At 40.2% G+C, this 21,144-nt stretch overlaps 1 protein-coding gene across 1 annotated transcript in view; it reads right to left on the bottom strand.

Moving 5' to 3' along the window:
- Positions 1–21,144, bottom strand: part of LOC124159693 (probable G-protein coupled receptor Mth-like 3) — a 69,261-nt gene that overhangs the window by 36,367 nt on the left and 11,750 nt on the right. Inside the window, exons 2-3 of the mRNA XM_046535603.1 lie at positions 8,144–8,636; positions 304–481 (exon numbers count right to left, since the gene is read on the bottom strand). Of these exons, the coding sequence (XP_046391559.1) occupies positions 304–481; positions 8,144–8,634 (669 nt within the window). The 5' untranslated portion in view covers positions 8,635–8,636. The remainder of the gene's footprint in view (positions 1–303; positions 482–8,143; positions 8,637–21,144) is intronic.

The raw sequence follows: 21,144 nt of genomic DNA, 5'->3' as shown, positions 1-21,144 counted from the left end.
TAATTGACTATGTACTATTGTTTATTCCAGGGGGAGACCCACTTCATTGTTTCACCTTAACCATGTATGATTTATGATTTGTCTATGGTTAGAAAATCAAGGGGGAGTGTTGTATGTTTGTATGTATTTTATGTTTACCGCCACGCACGCCAGCGCCTTGAGTGGCTTGCCTTGCAAGTACATGTGTTTGTCACTTGTCCCTCTCCCTTTTAGTAGTAAAAGAACATGGCGCAGATGAAAACTGCTGTTTCATTGCACAAATAAGGATTGTATTCCCTGCGAAGTAAGAAAGACTGTACTCACGTCGACTAGAGTCACAACATCCTCCACGTGGCAAAGTATCGGGCGATACCTGTCCTCGTCGACGAAGTAATCAAGGCAGAAGCTTCCCGGTTTGTGCATTTTGGTGCCGTTCTCAGTAAAAAGGGATCCATCTCTGAACCTCAAAATGAAATCTTCATCTTTGAGAAGTATTTTTCCGCTAAATGTGTAAGAAATAGAGGATATATTAATCAATTTGTATTCTTGAGCAAAAAACGTAGTAAAGTAGGCACTGTCAGTCACGGGCGCAGCTAGAAATTAAGGTTGGGAGGGGGGAGGGTTTGTTGCAACTAATACCGGGGTGTGTGGGGGTATGGAAAACCCACCAGGATAAGCGGTAGGTGGGAGATTAATGAATGCAGGATTTTAAGATTAATGGTTCAAAATAGTGATTTTTACGGCTTTATGAGGGATACTTCATTAATCTTTACACTATTTTATTAGTAATATCAATCCAATTAAGTAAAATAGTTTAAACTTAAAAATTTCTCTGACCTCTAGGAGGGAGTTTCATCCCCCTAACCCCTCCCCCCTCGCTGCGCCACTGTTGTCCGTGAAACAGCGGATACAAGGCCATCACTTCATAACACATCCTACCGGGGCCGCACAGTGGTCCCAAATCGGAGAAAGCTGGACAAAATAAATTACGCCGTTGGTATTATGTATATATTTGACCTAAAGGTCCATTTTTATTGTTTTTGATCCGCTTATTATGAATTTATAACTATTTTTGGAAGCAATTTTAAACAAGGTTCCTTATTTCACAAGTTTCAACGGAGGCATTATTACAATCATTGAAATGTTATTAACAATATTTCATAACTCCTATAACTCAAGTTAAACGCCAAATTTATTGATACGCTTGCAATAAGCTCTCTACGCAGTGAGGCATCAATTTAACGAGTACAGGATTTGGTACGAAAAATTAAATGAGATTTTCCATTCATTTGGGCTTTTTTAATTATCAAAAAAAGAAGTTATCATTTCTCCTTATCTTTCTCAGTCACTGTTACGAAAAAAAATTTAAATACATTCATAATCACTTTCCGACAAATCCTCATCACTGTCGTCATCCACTAAATTCTTCCAGGATTAATAAACTCTTTACCTCGACTGGTAATTGAAGTAATTTCCTTCTTTGAGCCTTAGAAATACTTGATATCGTTGCATCTGAAGTTAGGAGTAATCTTTTAAACAGGTCTTCATTCGTTGCTATCCAGGAAAATTTCCTTTCATGGTGCTCCCTGAATCTTCTTATGTCCTTATTCCTCGCCTCCATTGCCTCCTCGGACAAGTGGACAAAAGGAAAGGCAGCTTCTTTAGATGTCGGTCGGAGGAGCAAGTACTGATGTTTCGTGAAATTACCAGAAACGATCATGGAAAGGGCTTCTTCCTGGGAGATTTTACGTTGCCTCACATCCTTGGCTCTCCATTTTGATAACATTCGCCGCGCTCTTGAGAGAGTGGTTGTTGTCACCTCATTTATTATTTTCGCCACGAACTCATCACCTTTGCTTCGATAACTTATGGATGCTCTACTGGCGATGTGCTAGCTCTAAGCTCCTCAGTTTTCCTTCTCTAGGCCCTTTCACTGGACTTCTCAAATTGTTTTTCTTTGGTCGACCAATTTCAATAAACCTGATGAACCTTCAAAAGTAGCAATTTTGACTAACATATTGAATTATGTAGAATGAATATCACTCTAAATTCATCACAAATTCCACATTAAATACTTATTGGATGTAATGGGCTGACGTTTAAATAAAGGCGGAGGAAATTTCAACTTTTCATTTAGGCAATCAGCAAACTTTCTTCTAAAAAAACTGTCATTTCTTTTGCTTTTCTTCCACCGGCGAAGATAATTTGAGAAAAAAACACTTCTCTGCAATTTTTAAGGATAACTTTTGAATTAACGTCCTCATCTAACTCTAACTTGTTGCTCCAGCAATCCAATAAGTATTGGTTTCACGCTTTCAAAATGAAAAATCGTGAAATTTGATTTCTCCCAGAAGTAGCTGCAGGTTAGAAAGGGTTAACCACTGCCGCCATAACTCTGAACTTCTGGAGATGATGGCATCTGCGGTAAATATCCTTGATTTGAGCTCCCGTCTGCTGGAACCCAAACAGAAATAAAATTCGCGGTGGCTAAATTTTGTTCTGAAAATGCACTGTATTAAGTGAAAAATACTATCACAATCTCGAGTGTTTCGCCGGTGATAGTCAGCATATTTTATCATCATTCGCGATACTTCTACTAATGAATAAATTTTGTCTTACTCTTTTATGTTTTACCACCAGATATCATTTAAGCTTGGCTAGGTGATAGGAAATAGATAGCCAAGAGGTGTAATTTTTGTTTCACCCGCAAACCCTCAATAATTCTCGAGATGCTTACGACGGAAAGTAACATAAAATGCCTAAATGTATGCAACCCATATGTATGCAGCGCAATAACACCCCCTTAAACTGTCTTGATAGCATAAAGAGCACCGGCTGTGAATTATTTTGCTGTGGATTGCATATATTTAAGCGTTTTCCTGTTATTTTCCGTCGCCAATATCTTGAAAAATATTGAGAGGGAGAGAGAATTGTGATAGGAAAATGGTAGTACTTCTCACTCCAAAATGCATACTTGTGCCTCAGCACCCATTTCCCCTTGATTGCCAAGGAGTAAGTATTCCTCCGCCGTACTACCTATATAAGTCTTAATCTCCAGGTATGGCTGGTTTGGTTGGCTGGTTCGGCTGGCTAATTCGGTTGGCAGATTCGGTTGGCAGATTTCGGAGCGCAGAGTTTCGGAGACAAGAGTTCCGAGACTTAGAGTCTCCAAGCTTTTGAGTCGAAGGGCCTTTGCGCGAAAAACCTTAGCGCGAAAAGTACTTAGCGGGTGAAGTTCTGCGGATAAGTTCGGAGAAAGTTCGGAGGAATTTCTGGGGGGTACACTAAAAATGCCACACTTTATTAAAATTCTTTATTGTCCACGAAGATACAAAATTCATGCTCTCATCCTCTCGGTAAAGTATCAGTCTTATTTTATTGTTTCTGGCGTAACAGCATGGAACATGGACATAAAGAGTAATTCTGTAAGATGCTCACCTCTGTGTCACTCTGACATTTAAATAGCCGCAGAAATCTTTAAAATGAATGAAAACTATGGATTCCAAAATATATCTACTTATTTCGGATGTGAAAATATACTTACTAATTGTAGTAAATAAATAGGTGGGTGATACATGTCCTGTGTTGTTTTAGTTAGGAAATGATTTCATTCTATTCCTCTTAAGACCGGAGATATCTTTTGCCGTCCTCAAGTTTCAATACTTCCGATTCAGTAATTAAGGATGCGATGAATATTGAAATGCTTGCAATTCATTGAAAATAAGGATAGAGAAGGTAAAAAAAAGAAAAAATAGGGAGTTTGAAACAAGAGAATGAAATAAGCCGAACGCAAATAGGAAAAGCAGCACAACTTTCACCGAGAGAAAGACTAATTGAAGTAAAGCTAACCTACCTTCCCATTTTAAGACACTTTTGTTCAAAGACTTGGCGGGTTTATTTTTCGGCTGATTAATACAGATTTTTATTTGGCTTTAGATATGTTTTCAATCATCTCCCGAATTTTCGGCGTATCCACCATGCACCAGTTTTTAGTGGACCCTTGCATCACTTCCATATGTAATATTTTTATTCTTAGTTCGGCATAATCCCTTCCTAACGCTTTATCTCGAAGGCATCTTGCCTTCCTTTACCACTTTTCCAAATATCTTTTTTCTCTCTCAGCCCTTATCAGAGTTCCGAGTCAGGAAGAAGTGGCGTATATAAATTTCGGATGGCGGCGGCTCCTCTTGCTTACATTCACCCCTTATTATTAAACTACAAACATATGTTTGGCTACAGATGAAGAGCGTAACCTCGGTGACGAGAGGCGATCTCGACTGTCTGACCACTTGAGGAATAGTGGTCTAATTCCATCAGGCGATTTGGTCGTTCAGGTTTTCCTCTACATATCTCTCCCGGGGGATTCTAGCTAATAGTGGTTAGCTACAGCTTAAGAAGGTGGGTCAATAATGTATTAGGAGGGGTGAGACCAATGTAAGGTTAAGCAAAGTTATTTAAAGTTAATAAACCCCGAAATACTTTACGTATACATGCATATACGTAATAAAATAAATAAAATTGTGCGTTGTAAATACGATACACGTAACTGAGTATCATTGCCTGATAAAGCCATGCCCTCGCGCACGATTCAAAAACTAACTCAGATAACAATACTTGATATTACTCTTAATTTCTCATTATGGGGAAAAGGGGCTTCGCACCCCTTACATGTAAATGGCCCACAGTGGTCCCCAATCGAAAAAAGCTGGCCAAAAGTCGTTTCTTCGAATTTTTTCAAGGAATTTTTGGACCTTATATTCGGATTCTACAGGATATGGTCTATAAAGTACACTACTAAGTTTAGTATTTTTGTTCATCAGAGCGGCTGCAGTGATCCGTCAAACATGGAGCATTCACCGTAAAAATCACAGTTGCGTGAAATCGGTCGGCACCCTCTATGGCGGGGCTTGGCTGTGATAACGCAGCCAAGCCCCGCCATAGAGGGTGGTAAACGCTCAAAAGGCACCCTGCAGAACTAGAGCCATTCAATGCACTGTGTTGGAAAATTAAAAACACACGAGGGGCGGAAAGCGTTTGAGCTGTTGAGTTGCTGTTTCAGGGACAGCCGTTTTCAAGTTCGGAAGGTAAATTTCCAGCCGCGCGCTCTCTTGCATGTTATATAATCAGTGGCGTAAATAATTTATTCACGTCAAGACGCAAATAAATTGTAATTTGTGAATAGTTCCCGAGTTCCTAAATGATTATAAAAATAGGGCTATCAATTTGGCGATTTCTGCTACATCACGGCACTGTTGCAAATAATATTTCTGTTCGGATTCCACCAGGCGAGAATCCAAATGAAGGAATTTTTTTATCGCGGATGCCAATTTCTCCAGACGTTCAATGTTCTGGCGGCAGTGGTTAGTACAATCGGGTTTTGAAAAAAATTCGGATACAGAACGTTGACATTAGTCGACAACTTTCTGCATTGGCCATATTTAATCTCGAGAAAAAGATATTTTCGGCCACCCTACTACTCACCCATTGAAATCTCCGGCAAAATGTTTCGTCGATTCATCAATTTTGAAGGGGCTTTGTAGAAACATTCTTGTACATGTGTAAATTATACAATTTACCATCCCGCAGCAATTCTGCAATCCCGTAATGATGCAGACGCTCTGAAAACTTTGAATTCCAGGGAATTTACTGTGAGTTTCCCATCAATGACCTTCCACATAAAAGCCATTATTCAGTTTGCGGTATAAAACCCAATATTTTTTATTATTGTACTTGTAGGGAATAAGAATTAATAATCACTTGAAATAACCAAAAAATTCCATCTTTTAGCCTTCACAGAAAAAAATTAAAGTAATGTTGAAAAACCTATTCGAAAATAATATTCGAAGTAAATTTAAATAATATAATAAAAATAATGCGAAAATGAATTTAAAATAATTTGTAAACCTATTCGAAAGAAAAATTTCCAGCCACCTTTTCCATGCTAAAATATCACAACTGGGCTTGCCCCTCCCTAGACCATGGCTTGCCCCTCCCCCTAGTTATGATCCTGGGAACGCCCTTGCAACAGCTAGCTACTAACACTCAAAGCAAGCCTCTGCAGAATGAAAAGGAACATCGTCCTTTGGTTTTGGTTCTATCCAACCTATAATGTTCCATTTGATGCTTGCTAAGCGCGGACCAGGATTTTAACCATATACATTGCAATGATTCATAACTGTCTCCAAGCTGAAGAATGATGGCAGGCTTCCCGGCGTAGAGAATCGAGGAAGGTTACTCGGAAACTCCACCGGGTCAGGTTTTCCAACTCCATCTCAACCGACGTTTCGATGTATGAGTCGTCCATCATGCCCTGATTACGATATACAACTCGTACATCGAAACGTAGGCCGAGATGGAGTTGAAGAACCTCACCCGGTGGAATTCCCGAGTAACCTTCCACTGTCTTCCAGCTATTCGATGCTAAACGAATGCATAAAATCGAGTTTAGAAATAAAACTACAATAGATTAAAAAGTAAAAGCCCACGTTGCATCTTGCTATTCAAATGTAACCCTCTTCCCGATTAACTATCGACTTTATATTTCCATTACAAATCCGAATAAGACGAAGATGCATTCTAAAACTAGTTATACGTCATCAGAGTCAGTATTTTTGCAGCATTTTTTGACAATTCGATTTTACCCCTTGCGTCAATCAGACATGAGTTTCGCCAGTAGAACTGTTAATGTCGATGGCAATTATGAGATGAGATTTTACATACCGGAAATACCTAGAATTCATCGAATTAAAATACGTTTAAACTTCAGCATTCACATGACTCCGAGCCGCGCTGAATATTTTTCATAATTCTTCGTCCGTTCCAATTTCAACCATTCGGGATTTACGGCGATGGGCGCGGAAAAAAAGTCGAATCTTCTAAAAGTGGATTTACATACAGGCACACCGAGTTGTTTTTCTTAATTTTCATTTTTCCTCTTTCAATTAATGTAAGTAATCGTATCTTTACACCGATTTTCCAGTCAGAAAAAATAATTCCCCTGAGATCTAAATAACCCCCATACTTGTTTCATATTTTCAGCTCTAATTTTGGTTTCATTCCTCAGTCCGCCCTTAATAAGTATCCCGGCATTTTTAACATAGATATTGCGTTAATAGTTGAAATCATTTACCCATGAATACGGCTACAAAGATTTTTGGCCTGGTTTCTTCAGAGTAAGCTCCCTGCGCGTCTCCCCTGTGTAATTTCTACTGTCGGCGGCGTCGATTTCCATACCCTGGTCTCAAGGGGACACAATACTCCCAATCAGCCATTTTTTGACCAATTGAATGCATAGCTTAGCAATCATTAACCTTCTTCTCTAATTCACTAGCATTCAAGCAATTCAAAGGGGGTCAGAGCCATGGTATGGAGGTGGTGGAGAGTGGAATTTGCGAAGCGAAGTTCCTTTTCCGATAATTCAATGACAGTGATTCCCAAAGTGGACAATACCGACCCCTGGGGGCGGTGCTCTAGTCTATGGAGGCTAGAAGAAACAAATGGGGGTCAGGGAGGCGCAGGAGAGCTTCCGCAGCTTTCTGGGCATACTTTGTATTTTTTACATTAAATAGTGATTTTTTTCTCGTTTACTTGCATTCATGACCCCAAAACACAACAAAAATTTTCCTATGCATCGCGGGCTTGCACAAATAACCATAGACAATCATTTACTTCTTTTCTCTAGATTGAGGTAACATTCAGGCGGGACTCGAACCCGCGGCCTTCAGTTTGGAAGGAAATGATTGTAATCCGCCTAAGAGAATGTTTGGTACATTATGTGCATTCTTAATCTGAAAGATTCCTTTGCTACTTGAATATATGGAGGAAAATATACAAAAAAGACAGTAAAAAGCTTAAAAATAGAATAAAAACCGAATATTCAAGCATGATGGAGCGGAAGTTTTCCTTACTGCAATAAATACTTGCAATTTTCCACGATTATAAATTTTATTACGACCTGGGCTTTAACGTTACTACATCCTTGAAGTTGATGATGTAGAAACAGTGCAAACTACGTCCTAATGAATTCTATAATTGTGGAAAATCGCAAGTATTTATTTCAATACTTGAAAACAGCACGAGAGAAAATAACAGCGTAAGCTACTGTTACTTTTCGAGTTTAAAACTCTCTGGTGATCTAGTGTGCCCCGTAAGTAATTTTTCTCACCCACTCTCACACTTGTCCTCTGCTCCGTGAAAGATGAAGAAGGGCTTCTGGACGCCTTCGCCGATGTCGCGCTTGACCGGCAGCAGCCACGGCTCCCCCGGCTCCGCCTTGTGCGAGACGCACCCCCGGCTCGACCTGCTCATCGCTTGGTGCAATGGACAGCACTTTCGGAGGCAGGGCTGGGAACCAGGGCCGGCCGCGTTGCAGGGGCACACGACGTAGGCCTGCGGAGAGTCCTCCTTGAGCACCGTCTCGCCCTCGACCTCGAAGTAAGCCTCTCGGGGCCACAGAACTCTATTCTTTGGGTCCCAGGCGCTGCCGTTGATCATGGGCTCGAGCAGGGGAACGTCCAACCTCATCCAGGCTGGGCAGGGAGTGTCCCCCGGACGGGGAGAGGCGAGCGCGATTGTCGACGAAGCCAAGATCATCAGGAGCGCGACCGCGGCCCGCCGCCTCCAGTGTACAGAGGGAGGCACGTGATGGTCCCCCATGGCTGCAGAAAAAAATTGGAAAATTTAGTTAACGTAGTTCACTGGAAGTACTATGCAAATATTTTTGTCGTGAAAGTTTCTGTAAAATTAGAATGTAATTCTTTTGCTTTCTTTGGTGCATTTTCACCATCGAATTTCTACTAATTGTAAGCGAATATTTCCATTAGGTCCTGAGCGACACCATAGGGATTCCTCGGCAAAGAGCATTAAGGACATTGATGTTTAAAAGGCATTTTTTAAATAATTGAAGAGCGATAAATCATTTGCCCTAAATTAATCAGCGATAAATGTTTTCCCCTAATTGTTCCTAGATTTTAAACTAACTAAGTCTCTAACATCAGTGCTATAATTTGTTTTTCAAGAATGACTTGTTTGTAAACCGTGTGCCCCGTAATTCTAGGTTATCCACAGATCATTATCTAAGCTTTTGAAAAGTGCGCACAATACGCAACAAAACGAATCAGCGATTCTAGGTCCTGGGACAACTCTTTTTCGCCGTTAGCTGCCCAACACAGCGATCTAAGCTGTTGGTTACGTTTTTCGGGGGCGCCCCACGTACTTATTGAGTTTGTTTCACGACGTTTCGTGGCCGTTGGTGGTCACTTTTTCGAAAGGAATCAGGACAATCAAGGAATATATTTGTAAGGTTTCGTGAGTACAGAAAGTACATGGGGCACAACCGAACAACATTATCAACAGCTGCAATGACTCGCGAAGACCTCAACGAAGAAATACATCAGTCTAACATCCCATTAGGGTGGCTGTCAGGGTGAAGCTCAAAATAAGATCACTGTATGAAATAAAAGAAAAATCACGGGTAAAACTCTGAGGGAAACGTCAATTGAAATCAATGCATCGATCAATCAATGAAAAGCAAGGAAGAACGAATGAGGGGAAAAATATACAGTAGGGGAAAGCGAACATTCGAGATTCCTATCCGCTGGTGATGGTGCGAAATTGCGTATCGAATTCGTTGAAGAGGTCAACATTGTCATGCGAACAAACACCGAGGCTCGAGTGAGCATGGGATTTCTTTCCAATGTCATCATGTCCGATAAGGTGCTGGAACCCTCTCTCCGCAGTTACCCAAAGCCACAACCAGCTATGTCTATTTCCCGGAACTCGACCGGGAAACTATAGAACCCACTTTCAACCGCTTACTAATAGATTCATAAAAATGTTTAGGGGTGAACGCGACGAGATACAACAAAAAGACATAGAAACGACCTCATCTAAAATCGTCTGAAAATCAAGCAAAACTTGTCGAAACCCTAAATTTTTTATTTATTTCAGTGTTTCCAGCTGCCTCCATTCCTTTATTTTTGGGGCAATTAGGGAGTCAAAAAATCAATTTTTCAAAAATGACATTTTTCAAATCAAGCGCACATGATACGTTGTGAAATCAGCGATACATATTTTCCGCGATAGCCAGTTTCATCCTTGAAAGACGTAAGCCATAACGAATAGAAAATAAGAACACCTAATTGCGGATAAGGAAAATTTTTTGGCATGCGTTAGCTATAACAAGGTCTAAACATTCAGTGGAAATGGTAGAATTTGAATAGCTGTGCAAGCACTTCGAAATAAAATCGACTAAATAGGATGTAAATGATCGCACTTGTAAATGATCCCGTGCCGAAATGTATACCAATCTGCAACACGCAGATTTAAGGCTGACGAGAATATATTTATTGTTCTAGGCCATCGATCTACGGAACTCGCATCGTTACTAAAAAGACAACCTGGGGTGAAACAAATGAAGGCGTAAAAGCGTAAAGTCTTTAAAATAATGAATTAGGGAAATCTCATCGCCGACTGTGAAATTTTCCTCTATCTCAAATATAACAATTTTAAATACTAGGAAATACGGATGTAAAATTTTCAAATTTTAGATTAAGAAAAAGTTTGAAAAGAGTTAACTCAATAAACTGAAAATTTTCGAGATAATGGCATAAGGTCTTAACGATAAATACGTAACCAAAAGGAACTTAGAACTGAAGCGGTAACTCTTATTAACATCGAGGAATAAGCTAGCCTTTTTTTATTTTCAGTCACTGCGTGGAATAGAACGTAGGCTTACATGGAACATATAACCAATCACCCAGCAAATTTCTCCCTCCCACGTTCAATATCCATGTTCAGTTTCGCTTGAGACCGATTACTCTTCTTTATGTCCATATTATATTGTTGTCCTTCCCTCTCTTCCCTTTCTTACCCAATAACCATCCCTGTATTAAGTTATACCTCTCCTTACCAGCGAAGCAATCCAAAAGCACGCAACTCAGTGCTACGATGAGCTATTTGGTCCCATGAGGAGAATCCTAGCCTTAGAAACGCCACGTATAATCCATCACGCCAAAAGTGTCAGGCCCCTGAGAAAGAATGAGTCAGTCACGATTAAGGTTCATTTTTAAAATAAATAATACCCAATAAGCACTCAATGACGGGTATTCTCCACCCAATTTTTACGAAATTTGTCAAATTACTTTGTGACCTAAAATCCACCACAAGGCATCATACCCATTTTTATTTCCACAGTTTCTTATTACGTAAATGACCTTCAACTGATAATGGTCTTGATCTAGCCGCCAAAGAACGACTATCACATCAAGGAGCGACGGAGTGAACAGATTATGAATATTTCAAAGATTTAAAATTTTTAGCGATCGACTCAATTGCAGCGTCGTACGTACAAAGAAATTTATTTGAAACGTACCCGTAGACGTCATTAGTAATAAAATTGAGAACTAAATAATGCATTATTACGAGGAAAAGAATTACTCAGTGCTAAGCCATGAAATATCAAGAGAAAAGATAATGTAGTGAAGCTGAAGGAAAAAACGTGAGAGCTACATTTAAAAAATGAACTGCTACGTTATCTCAAAGATAATTTTAAACTCGGACAAATCATATTTTTTCCGATATTTTTTTACGTATGTTTTATTCATCAACATTAATAGGGATTAATTTATGAAGACACCCGCTGTCAAGCTCAGGATCCCTTCGTATGTTTTAATGTTGATATATAAAATGCCTAAATGGAACATTACCACCGAATAAATCATTTTTCATGCCAGATAATTTTTATTTTTATTTTATTTTCAAACCACCGAATACAGCTCATATTGGCCATTTTAAATTCAACCTCTTTAATAAGTAAACGTAGACGAACAATCACGCCCTGGACCGAGGAAACCTACCCAGGCGGGACTCGAACCCGCGACCTCTTGTTTCACAGGCGAGGACGTTACCCCTTCGCCACCTAGGCTGACATTATGATGTACAATGGCGCTCATCTTGTAAAATTTCAACCGCATAAATTTAATTACATTACATTTCGTTATTTCTTGCTATGATATGTTGGTTTGTAGCAATAAACTATTGCCTAATAACGGCTGGCGAGTTTCATTCAAATAACGAAGAACTTCACGACTTCATTTGATCACGTCTTAGATCAGTTAGAGCCAGCCTGACGCCAGTGCCAGACTTCCAAACATGCCGTTTAACCATGTATTTTAAAAGGGTGAGTGCGCAGAAACTGAAAGTAAGGATCGTGAATTCTGTGGTGAAAAAGATGACCTATGCGATCATAGTAATTAATATTTCGAGTGGCAATCTCATCCGAGTTGTGCGAGATAAAAACAGAGGCTGAAAAAAAAAACAGTCACGTGATTAAGTTACTCACGTTTTTCCTCTCCATGATAACTTCAAGTTTAGTAGTAGTGGATAAGGATTTAAAGGGTTAGGAAAATACAATCGGGGCCATTCCTTACGCTTATCTAGGCCTTCACCGAGGGTCAGTCTTTGACGTATAGGGACGATGCATACCGAACTCCACCAAACCTGCTTTCATCTTTGTTCTTTTCCCGCTTTTGATGAAATCCTCTCATCTAGAACAATGCCAATGGTACTAAAAACTACCTCAAACCTCTCAAGTACAAGAAGGACACCAACAAAAATGGAGCCACAGCGGATTACCGTCCATGAATATTTGTGAACCTGGGAAAATGGAGCCACGGATAGAAGAAAACCAGCCACCGCGTTCTACGATGCATCAGTTTTTGCTCTATCTCCATTTTAATTGTGCTAGAGAAGAAAAAATGTAGAACAGGCACGTCATTCTGTTTTCCTTATTCAGTCACGCTCATCAGGCCTGCATGTATACTAAGAAGCTAGAATTTTTTGCTAAGTTGCCAGTAAGCTGATCTAATTTTTTCCGGCAACCTGATCATCTATTGAGCAACCTTGGAGTGCCCTAAGACAGATGTCGCGAAAAGCTTTCCACGAACAAGGATAGGTTTCTTGCAAAACGCGAGATTTTCTTTTGCATTTGATTCAATTCACGAATTTCAGTTCATCCTCGTTGGATCTCAAATTCAGGTAGCGTACGAGACATGTGGCCCAAATCACGTCGTGAAGTCGTATCCTTCGATGCATTCACAGCATAAAACGCCATTTCGCTTGCGTTCTCACTCTCGAAAAACACAATTTTTATAAATACTGAACTGCAGCCTTAATCCTCATGTCTGCCTTGCTTCATTTCCTTTGCCGCTAAAATGCGCAAAGCGTATGGTTTTCCTTCGCTTTAGGAGTCGCCGCAGATTTCCGAGCCGGCGAGATGGAGATAAAAATCAGTTCAACGTGCTTCAGCATCACGTTTAGACAACGTGGGTATCAGCCAAGTCACAATTAAAAGAAATACATAGCTTACTATTGAGTTAGATCCATGTGCTCAATCCACCCAGTGGAAGTTTTTAAATGCACCTCTCTACGCTGGGAAGAACTCGAACCAAGTCATTGACGCAGCTCATCGTTATTACTTACAAATATCAAGTCTATTTTTTAGTAAAATTTAGCGTATACACAGTCATCAAATTAATACTTACTCAACGACTACATAAATAAGAAAATACGAATACGAATTCAATCCAAGGCCAAGCTGAGAGTAAATCTTAAAATCAAATAAGCATTTGGTAAAATAAAACAGTAGAAAATTTCCTGCTAATCAGTCCACACACATTGGAAGTTTTCTATTTCAGATAGTTCATGAAAATATTTATATATAAGAAACTCATATTTTATATTTTCTCGACTTGATGTGGACTCGTCAAGAGAGAACACCTCTATGTGTTCAAAGTTCGGGCTTTACTCTCCGGCTGTGGCGCAATGCGCACGACCTGGACTGCTAGTCGCATAATATGCTCGGAAGTCCATACCACCATGTCCGGTATAGTCCACAAATTTCCACAGGGAAGAATGACGCCTCGGTAGCTCGGACGGAGTGGACGTGTTTCGGAGCTATCTGTGAGTCAGCGACCGAGGTTTTTTTTCCCGGCGATCGAGCCCTTGATCGCCGGGAACGTGGTTTTTGCGTTCCCGGTGGAGTGGTTTGCCTTTCGGTTGAAGGCAAAAGCTTTGTTTTTTGTGGGTTCGCACCCCTGTACCAGGGGTATGCGGACAGTGTTTCGTGTCGGTGTACGCAGAGCGAGCCGTCACAATGCCAGTTGAGAAGAAGAACACTCTCCGTGTCAACATAGAGAGTGTGAGTGAGGCGCCATCAGTCCTTGAGGTCCACCAACTGCTCGGTGGAGACCTCGGGCTGAAGACAGAGGAAATATACGGAATCAGGCTGGGTCCGGCAAGGAAGTCGATCTTCGTTAAAGTCAAGCAAGAGACTACCTTCGAAAGGATTATGGTGAAAGCGGGTGCAAAATTCCAGTTCCCGACCAAGGGCCCCCAAAGGTTCTCTTGGTGGTGCGAGTCTATTTCCGAGAGATAAACATACGTTAAAGTGTGTCAACTACCCTTCGAGGTGTCACGTGAGCAAGTGGAAGCTGCATTGTCCAAATATGGAAAAATATTCGCGTATGTGGAAAATAGGTGGGCCGGCGATGGGTTACACCAGGGCACTTTGACGGGCACTAGGACCGTTAAGATGTCCCTCACTGAAAATATACCAAGTGTCATTAGTATTGAAGGTGAACGCGCTGTCATTCATTACGACGGGCAAAAGTTAACGTGCTCAAGATGCGGGAGTGAAGATCATTTGAGGCTACAGTTCCCCAAAACGAAGGCGGGACCGTCATACGCTAATGCACTTAAAAATTCTGGGGGGGGAGAAGATGAGAACGACGAGGTGAGGATGGACATCCCAGTAGAAGACGGGGGGGTAGTACAAGTGGCGGAGGAGACGCCCAAATCGGTTGAAAGTGGGGGCAATGTTTCGCAAAATAACGGCGAAAGTGCTGTGAGTGCAACAGAGGGGGTGGAAGTGAAGAAAAAGGAGAAAAAGAGAAATAGGCAACGTAAGAAAAATATATCCAACGGCATAAACTACGACAGCAATGTGCTTGTTTCCTCAACCGAGACGGACACGGAAGAAGCAGTAGTGTTGGAGAGAAATGTTGTAGTGAAGGGGGGAAAACCCGATAGTAAAATTGTGGAAATCATAAGTGAAGGGGAGGGAGGAAATGTTTTAATGAATGCCTCAGGCACTGTGGTTTCGACCGAAATCATGGATTTGAGGGAGGGAGGTTGTGATGACAATATGAAAGTGCTGGAAGAAGAAAAAACGTCCTCGCCCGTTGGGGGGGTGGGAGGGGAGGGAGTGTTTTCTTCCTTTCTTACACAACCAGGTCCAAGCAGGCTGTGGTCGCAGCGAGACGACGAGGAGATGGGCTCTAGTGATAACGCGGCCCTCACCCCCTCAGAGGATGACGAAACGAATAGAACTGCAGCCGCAGTCGCGAAAAAACTATTTGGGAAGGACCTCACACAGAAAAAGAAAAAGAAGTGGAATGACAGGCTTAGAAAACGAGGCATCAGAATCCAGGGTGGTGAGCACAAAAAGGAATAAAAAAAAATCGTCCAATAAAAAAAAAATAAAACATTATGGATAATAATTCCTCCAAAGTCTTTGTAAATCTAACGTTAATTAATTTAAATAGCTCTTGCTTTGCTTTGATTATAACTATGCATGTAAATTGTCAAATAACCCTTGCTTTGATAATCAGAGTTGTTTTATATGAACCATGCCGAGGGCCAGACTTTACTTTCATTCCTTACTTTATAAATTTGAACATTTTTTTCTCTTGAATATTTTTCTTTAAATACCGAAGCTGTCATGCAAACGGTTTCTATTTGTTTCCCCAACATTAGAAAGAACTTTTTTCAAATACAACAATGAGTACCTCTCCAAGTAAACGAGAGATAACGGTGGCGTCACTGAATGTGGCCAGTATTACGAATAACTTAAAAATCAATGTTATTAAGAATTTTATGTACAATGATCTAAAAGCAGACGTCATCTTCATCCAAGAATACAAAGAATCGACTGCTTGGCAGAGCAAACATTACTGTATATTTGGCAATACTGATGGCTCCTCTCTAGGTACAGCAATTTTAACTAAAAAGTCTTTAGAGGTAACGAATGTGCGTCGTCATGCCTCCGGGAGGATAACTGCACTGCAAATCGGGGACACGCACTTTATTAACGTATATGCCCCTGCAGGAGGTGGGATGTGGAAGGACATGCGAGAGTTCCTGGCAAGCGAAATTCTGCCTTACGCATGCCTTTTCAAGGACAAGGCTATAATGGGGGGAGATTTCAACGCTATATATAGGAGGGAGGACAGCTCGGCAAACAATACGCAAATACGATACCCAATAAACAAGACATTTAAAATTCTAGTCAGCAATATGGACGCAATAGACACCGGTAAAAATACAGCTCAAAACAGATTACAATTTACCAGAATAGGTACACACTCGAAAACCAGTATCGACTACATATTTATATCAAAGAAACTAAAAAATGATTTAATTCAATATAGTACGACCCCTATTGCCATTTCAGATCACCACGCAATTCACATTAAAATTAAACTGGACCTTGTTACACAGAGGACATACAATAAGAAGGAACAAATTTGGCGCGTAAATACCAACTTACTAAAAGATGTAACATTCTGTAAAAAGGTTGAATATGAAATATTAAGGCTCTCAAACCACGCTCTTAGCGAAAAAGACATTTTAACCTGGTGGGAACAGATATTTAAAGCAGGTATTATAAAAAAACTTAAAATACTAACTAGTGATTATTATAGAGAGAAAAATGAAGGAATAGCATTTTATAGAGAGGTGCTTCAACAGCTGATAGATTCAAATTGCAGGACACCCAGTGTAAATTTCGAAATTAAAGAACTAAAAAAAGAAATTTACAGACGGGAGGTGGAAAAGCTTGCCCCGAGGGAATGGGAGAGAGGGTACGATACGAGTGAATCAGAAGCTCTGACTTTGGAACAAATACGGATATTAATCAAAAATGCGAGTGGAGGTGAAGTGGGAGGGCTAGTTGACTCCGAAAAGCGGCTCGAGGAGGCGACGAGCTTTTACAGTCGACTTTATAATCAGTACGGGGTATGGGAAGACGGAGATGGGCCGCCTATCCCCAAGCTCAACCCCGAAAACACGAAGAGCTTCGAGGCAACGATCACAGTAAACGAAATAGACGATGTGAAGCTAAAGATGAAAAAGGGAAAGGCTCCAGGGGAGGACGGTCTGCCTAATGAGTTCTATCTCACATTGTGGGAACAAATGAAACCTATTCTATGTGCAGTCTTTAACGCCATCTTAAAAAATGGGGAAATGTGTGAGCGGATGAAAAATGCATTAATCACACTGGTTCCCAAAAAGAGAAACGCGAAGCACCTTACTGAATTTCGGCCAATCTCTCTGTTAAATACAGACTATAAGATATTAGCCCATATTGTCGTCCAAAAAATGACCATGATAATGAATGGCGCAGGCCTAGAGAATCAGTTTGGAGTGGGAGAAGGGAAATCCTCAATTGACGCTTGTATTTTAATCCGGGACATTATTCTAAGAAGCATGCCAGAAGAGGAAAACTCACTATATATTTTAACTATTGACCTAGAAAAGGCTTTTGACAACATCAGAACAGAATGGATTTTTAAGATTATGAGAGAAAAACATTTTCCAGAAGGAATTATAAGCATGATTAAAACGCTTTATCATGAGATTACATCTCAAATTAAAATAGGAAACAAATTATCCGATCATTTTATGATTAAAAACTCAGTCCGGCAGGGGTGTCCGTTGTCTATGTTGCCGTTTTCTTTGGCAATGGAGCCACTTATAATAGACTTGAAACACAGCATCGGAATCAGGAGGTGTGGAAAAAGTTACGCATCCTGTATATATGCCGATGATATCACTGTCTTTGTAAAAAATAATTTAGAACTAGACAGAATAAGTGGAATAATGAAAAAATACACCTCAATAGGCATGAGAATTAACATGTCCAAATCCGCTCTCATCCATGTTAAAGGGATAGAATTTTCTGATACAAAAGGTTGGAACAAAGTCGATGGCCAAAATATATTAGGGCTATGGTGGGAGAAAGACCTTGCCGCCACCATTAATAAAAATTGGGACATGGCAACCGCAAAAATTCGGAAAACCATATTTGGCTATGCGGAATACAACACGCAGATTACATCAAAAATAAAACTACTCAACGAAGTTCTATTCCCAAACCTATGGTATGTGGCTCACGTCTGGCCAATGCCTGAAAGAGTAAACGCTAGCGTTATAAATATGACGAACAAATTTATTTGGAGCGGCTTCCTTCAAAAAGTTGCAAGGAAAAGGCTATACGCGCCCCCAAAACTGGGTGGTCTAAACCTAATCAACACAGCAATAAAGGCACGGATAATAGCTATTAAAAATATCGCTTAGATCTTACACGCAGATGATAACGAAAGAAAACGTTTATTGGTTAACTCCATGGAAAAAACAAGGGGGCTGAGGTACTTTAAGAAAATCGTGCACGAAGCAAATAATTTCGGGGACAAATATGCATTTAACAATACTCTGCAGTCCACTAAACAAATATACGAGCGCGTGCTAAAGGAGGAGCTGGAAGCGACTCCTTACACAAGGTCAAGCAGAACCTGGGAAAATTACTCCAGGCTGGGAAGTGGTGCGAGGGAGGCGGGCATAATGTTCAGCATATGTTCGGACTGCCTGGTGACTAATGCCATGAGAAAGAGACTAGGTCTACGAGCAGAGGACGAGTGTCCGGATTGTGGGAGGCATGACGACATACCGCACACTGTTCTTGGTTGTCAAGAAAAGCACGATGTATTTTGGCAAACGTTGAAAAACATACCGTATTTTCCGGCGTATAAGACGACTTTCTAGCACCTAAAATCTTTTTTAAAAAGTCGGGGTCGTCTTATACGCCGGGAATGTGGCAGCAAGGAGGAGGGGTGGCCGCACTGAACAAACACTTCACACATTTGCAGAACCCTAACCCTAACCCAGTGCTGAGATCTAATATACCAGGCTTTGTGAACTTCCATGTTAAAAGGAGGCCAAGGGAGAACCAAGCAAGACAATTAAACCAACGGTCGGAGGCACTTCAACACAATCAGCAGAGGACAGTTGTTCCATCTAAAAGGTGAAAAAACTATTTTAATTAAAACAACAGGACATGAGAAGTCCAGTTTTACAGTGGTACTAGCTTGCACAGCTGATGGCGCCAAACTGAGACCAATGGTTATTTTTAAAAGAAAAACAATGCCGAAACTCAAGTTCCCTGTTGGTTGTTTTGTACATGTGAATGAAAAAGGCTGGATGGATGAAGAAGGGGTAAAGCTATGGCTTGATAACGTATGGAGCAGGCGACCAGGTGGGCTTATTAAAAAACGTAGCCTACTGGTGTGGGATATGTTCAGGGCTCATTTAACTCCCAGCACCAAGGAAAGGCTTGCGAGACTAAATACAGATTCAGCAGTTATTCCTGCAGGATTGACATCATTGGTACAGCCACTGGATGTGTGCCTAAACAAGCCGTTTAAAGATCGCATTCGAGAACAGTGGAATGAGTGGATGGTTAGCGGTGAGAAGTCATTCACAAAAGGAGGAAACATGCGTGCTCCACAGTTGGATGTTTTGTGCAAATTTGTTATAAAAGCCTGGAATGACATTGATGCAAAAACAGTAATCAAGTCTTTCAAAAAGTGTGGCATATCAAATTCGTTAGATGGTATGGAGGACGACTACTTGTGGCAAAATGAAGAGGAAGTCGAAGCTGAGACCACACCATCTGATACGGAATTTGATCCATATGATGATTGCCTTACAAATGTAGAACAAGACGTTATTGATGTACTGATGATATCAAATGACGAACAGGAGGATTTTAAAGGTTTTTAAATGGTAACTGCGTTGCTGACTCGCAGTGACTTGCGAGCTCTCTCTATCGTTTGTTAACTTCCTTGTATCAGACTGCTTTAGGAAAAGTTTAATCCACTTGCACTGTTTTAGTTTTATATGTTTTATGAGGAACTGACTTATGTTTATTAGTGACCGTTTTCATGCTATCATGTCATGCCATGATGTCATAAGCATATTAATTAAAAATTTCTATATTGAAATCAAATCTGATGTTTTTTATTTACCGGTAGTGTGCGTTGGAAAAGGGGTAGTCTTATACGGAGAGTATAGCACGAATTATATATTTTAACAAAAAAGTTGGGGGTCGTCTTATACGCCCAGTCGTCTTATACGCCGGAAAATACGGTATATAAAGAATTCGATGCTTTCGGCACGGGAAGAATTAACGATGAGGATCTATTAAAATTGAATTTCCAACTCTTCCCATGCACGAAGAAAAAGATTTTAACTGAACTTGTGGCTGCTTATGTTTTTAGCAAACACTATAGAGGAGACATCAGGTATAGTTTAATTGAAAAAGTGAGATTTCTAAACAAAACTGTAAATATTACAAAGGAACAGAAGGAGTGGTTGCAAAATGTTTTTTAATTAAAAAAAAAAGTAAGTGATCTCTGCTTTGGCTCATTTCTCTCTTTCTTTTTCTTATTATATAGTGCTGACTATGTATATCTTCACTCTCTTTTTTATATAAATATTTATAAAAATGCATGTATAAAGGTGTGCCATATAACTATTCTAAATATTTGTATAACTGTAAGTGATTTTAAAGCATATTTAAAAAATATGTAAATATGTAAATTTTTATATATTGTACTGTGCCAAAGTAAGCAATAAATGCTTTTTAAACGTAGCTTAATTGGCTAAAGCACTCGGCCGGAAATCGAGGGATCCGGGTTCGAATCCCGGTCAAGGCGAATGATTTTTTCTCTGTGGATTTTTCGCACAATTTAATGACGTATGCGGGTGACTTCCGTAAAACCAAATACTAAATAATAATAACATCATGCATCAAATCACTTCCCCTCGATCTGCCGAAATATCTCTGGCGTAAAAATAGATCGAGTCATCCAAATACTTGCAAATTGCTTGAAATCCACCTGGCAATACACGAAGAAACTTTATGAAATTAAAGACAATATTCAGTTCCTCCCATTCTATGACAACTCCGTCTCTTTATTCCGGGTTCCTTCATCAGAAAAGAAAGGTAATTACCTATTTTCGGTCGAGAAAACGTGCTTAAAAGCTATT

The sequence above is a fragment of the Ischnura elegans genome, chromosome 5 (assembly GCF_921293095.1).
Source record: "Ischnura elegans chromosome 5, ioIscEleg1.1, whole genome shotgun sequence".
Classification (NCBI taxonomy): domain Eukaryota; kingdom Metazoa; phylum Arthropoda; class Insecta; order Odonata; family Coenagrionidae; genus Ischnura; species Ischnura elegans.
Note: the sequence above shows the minus strand (reverse complement) of the source record. Positions and strands in the feature narration are given on the sequence as shown.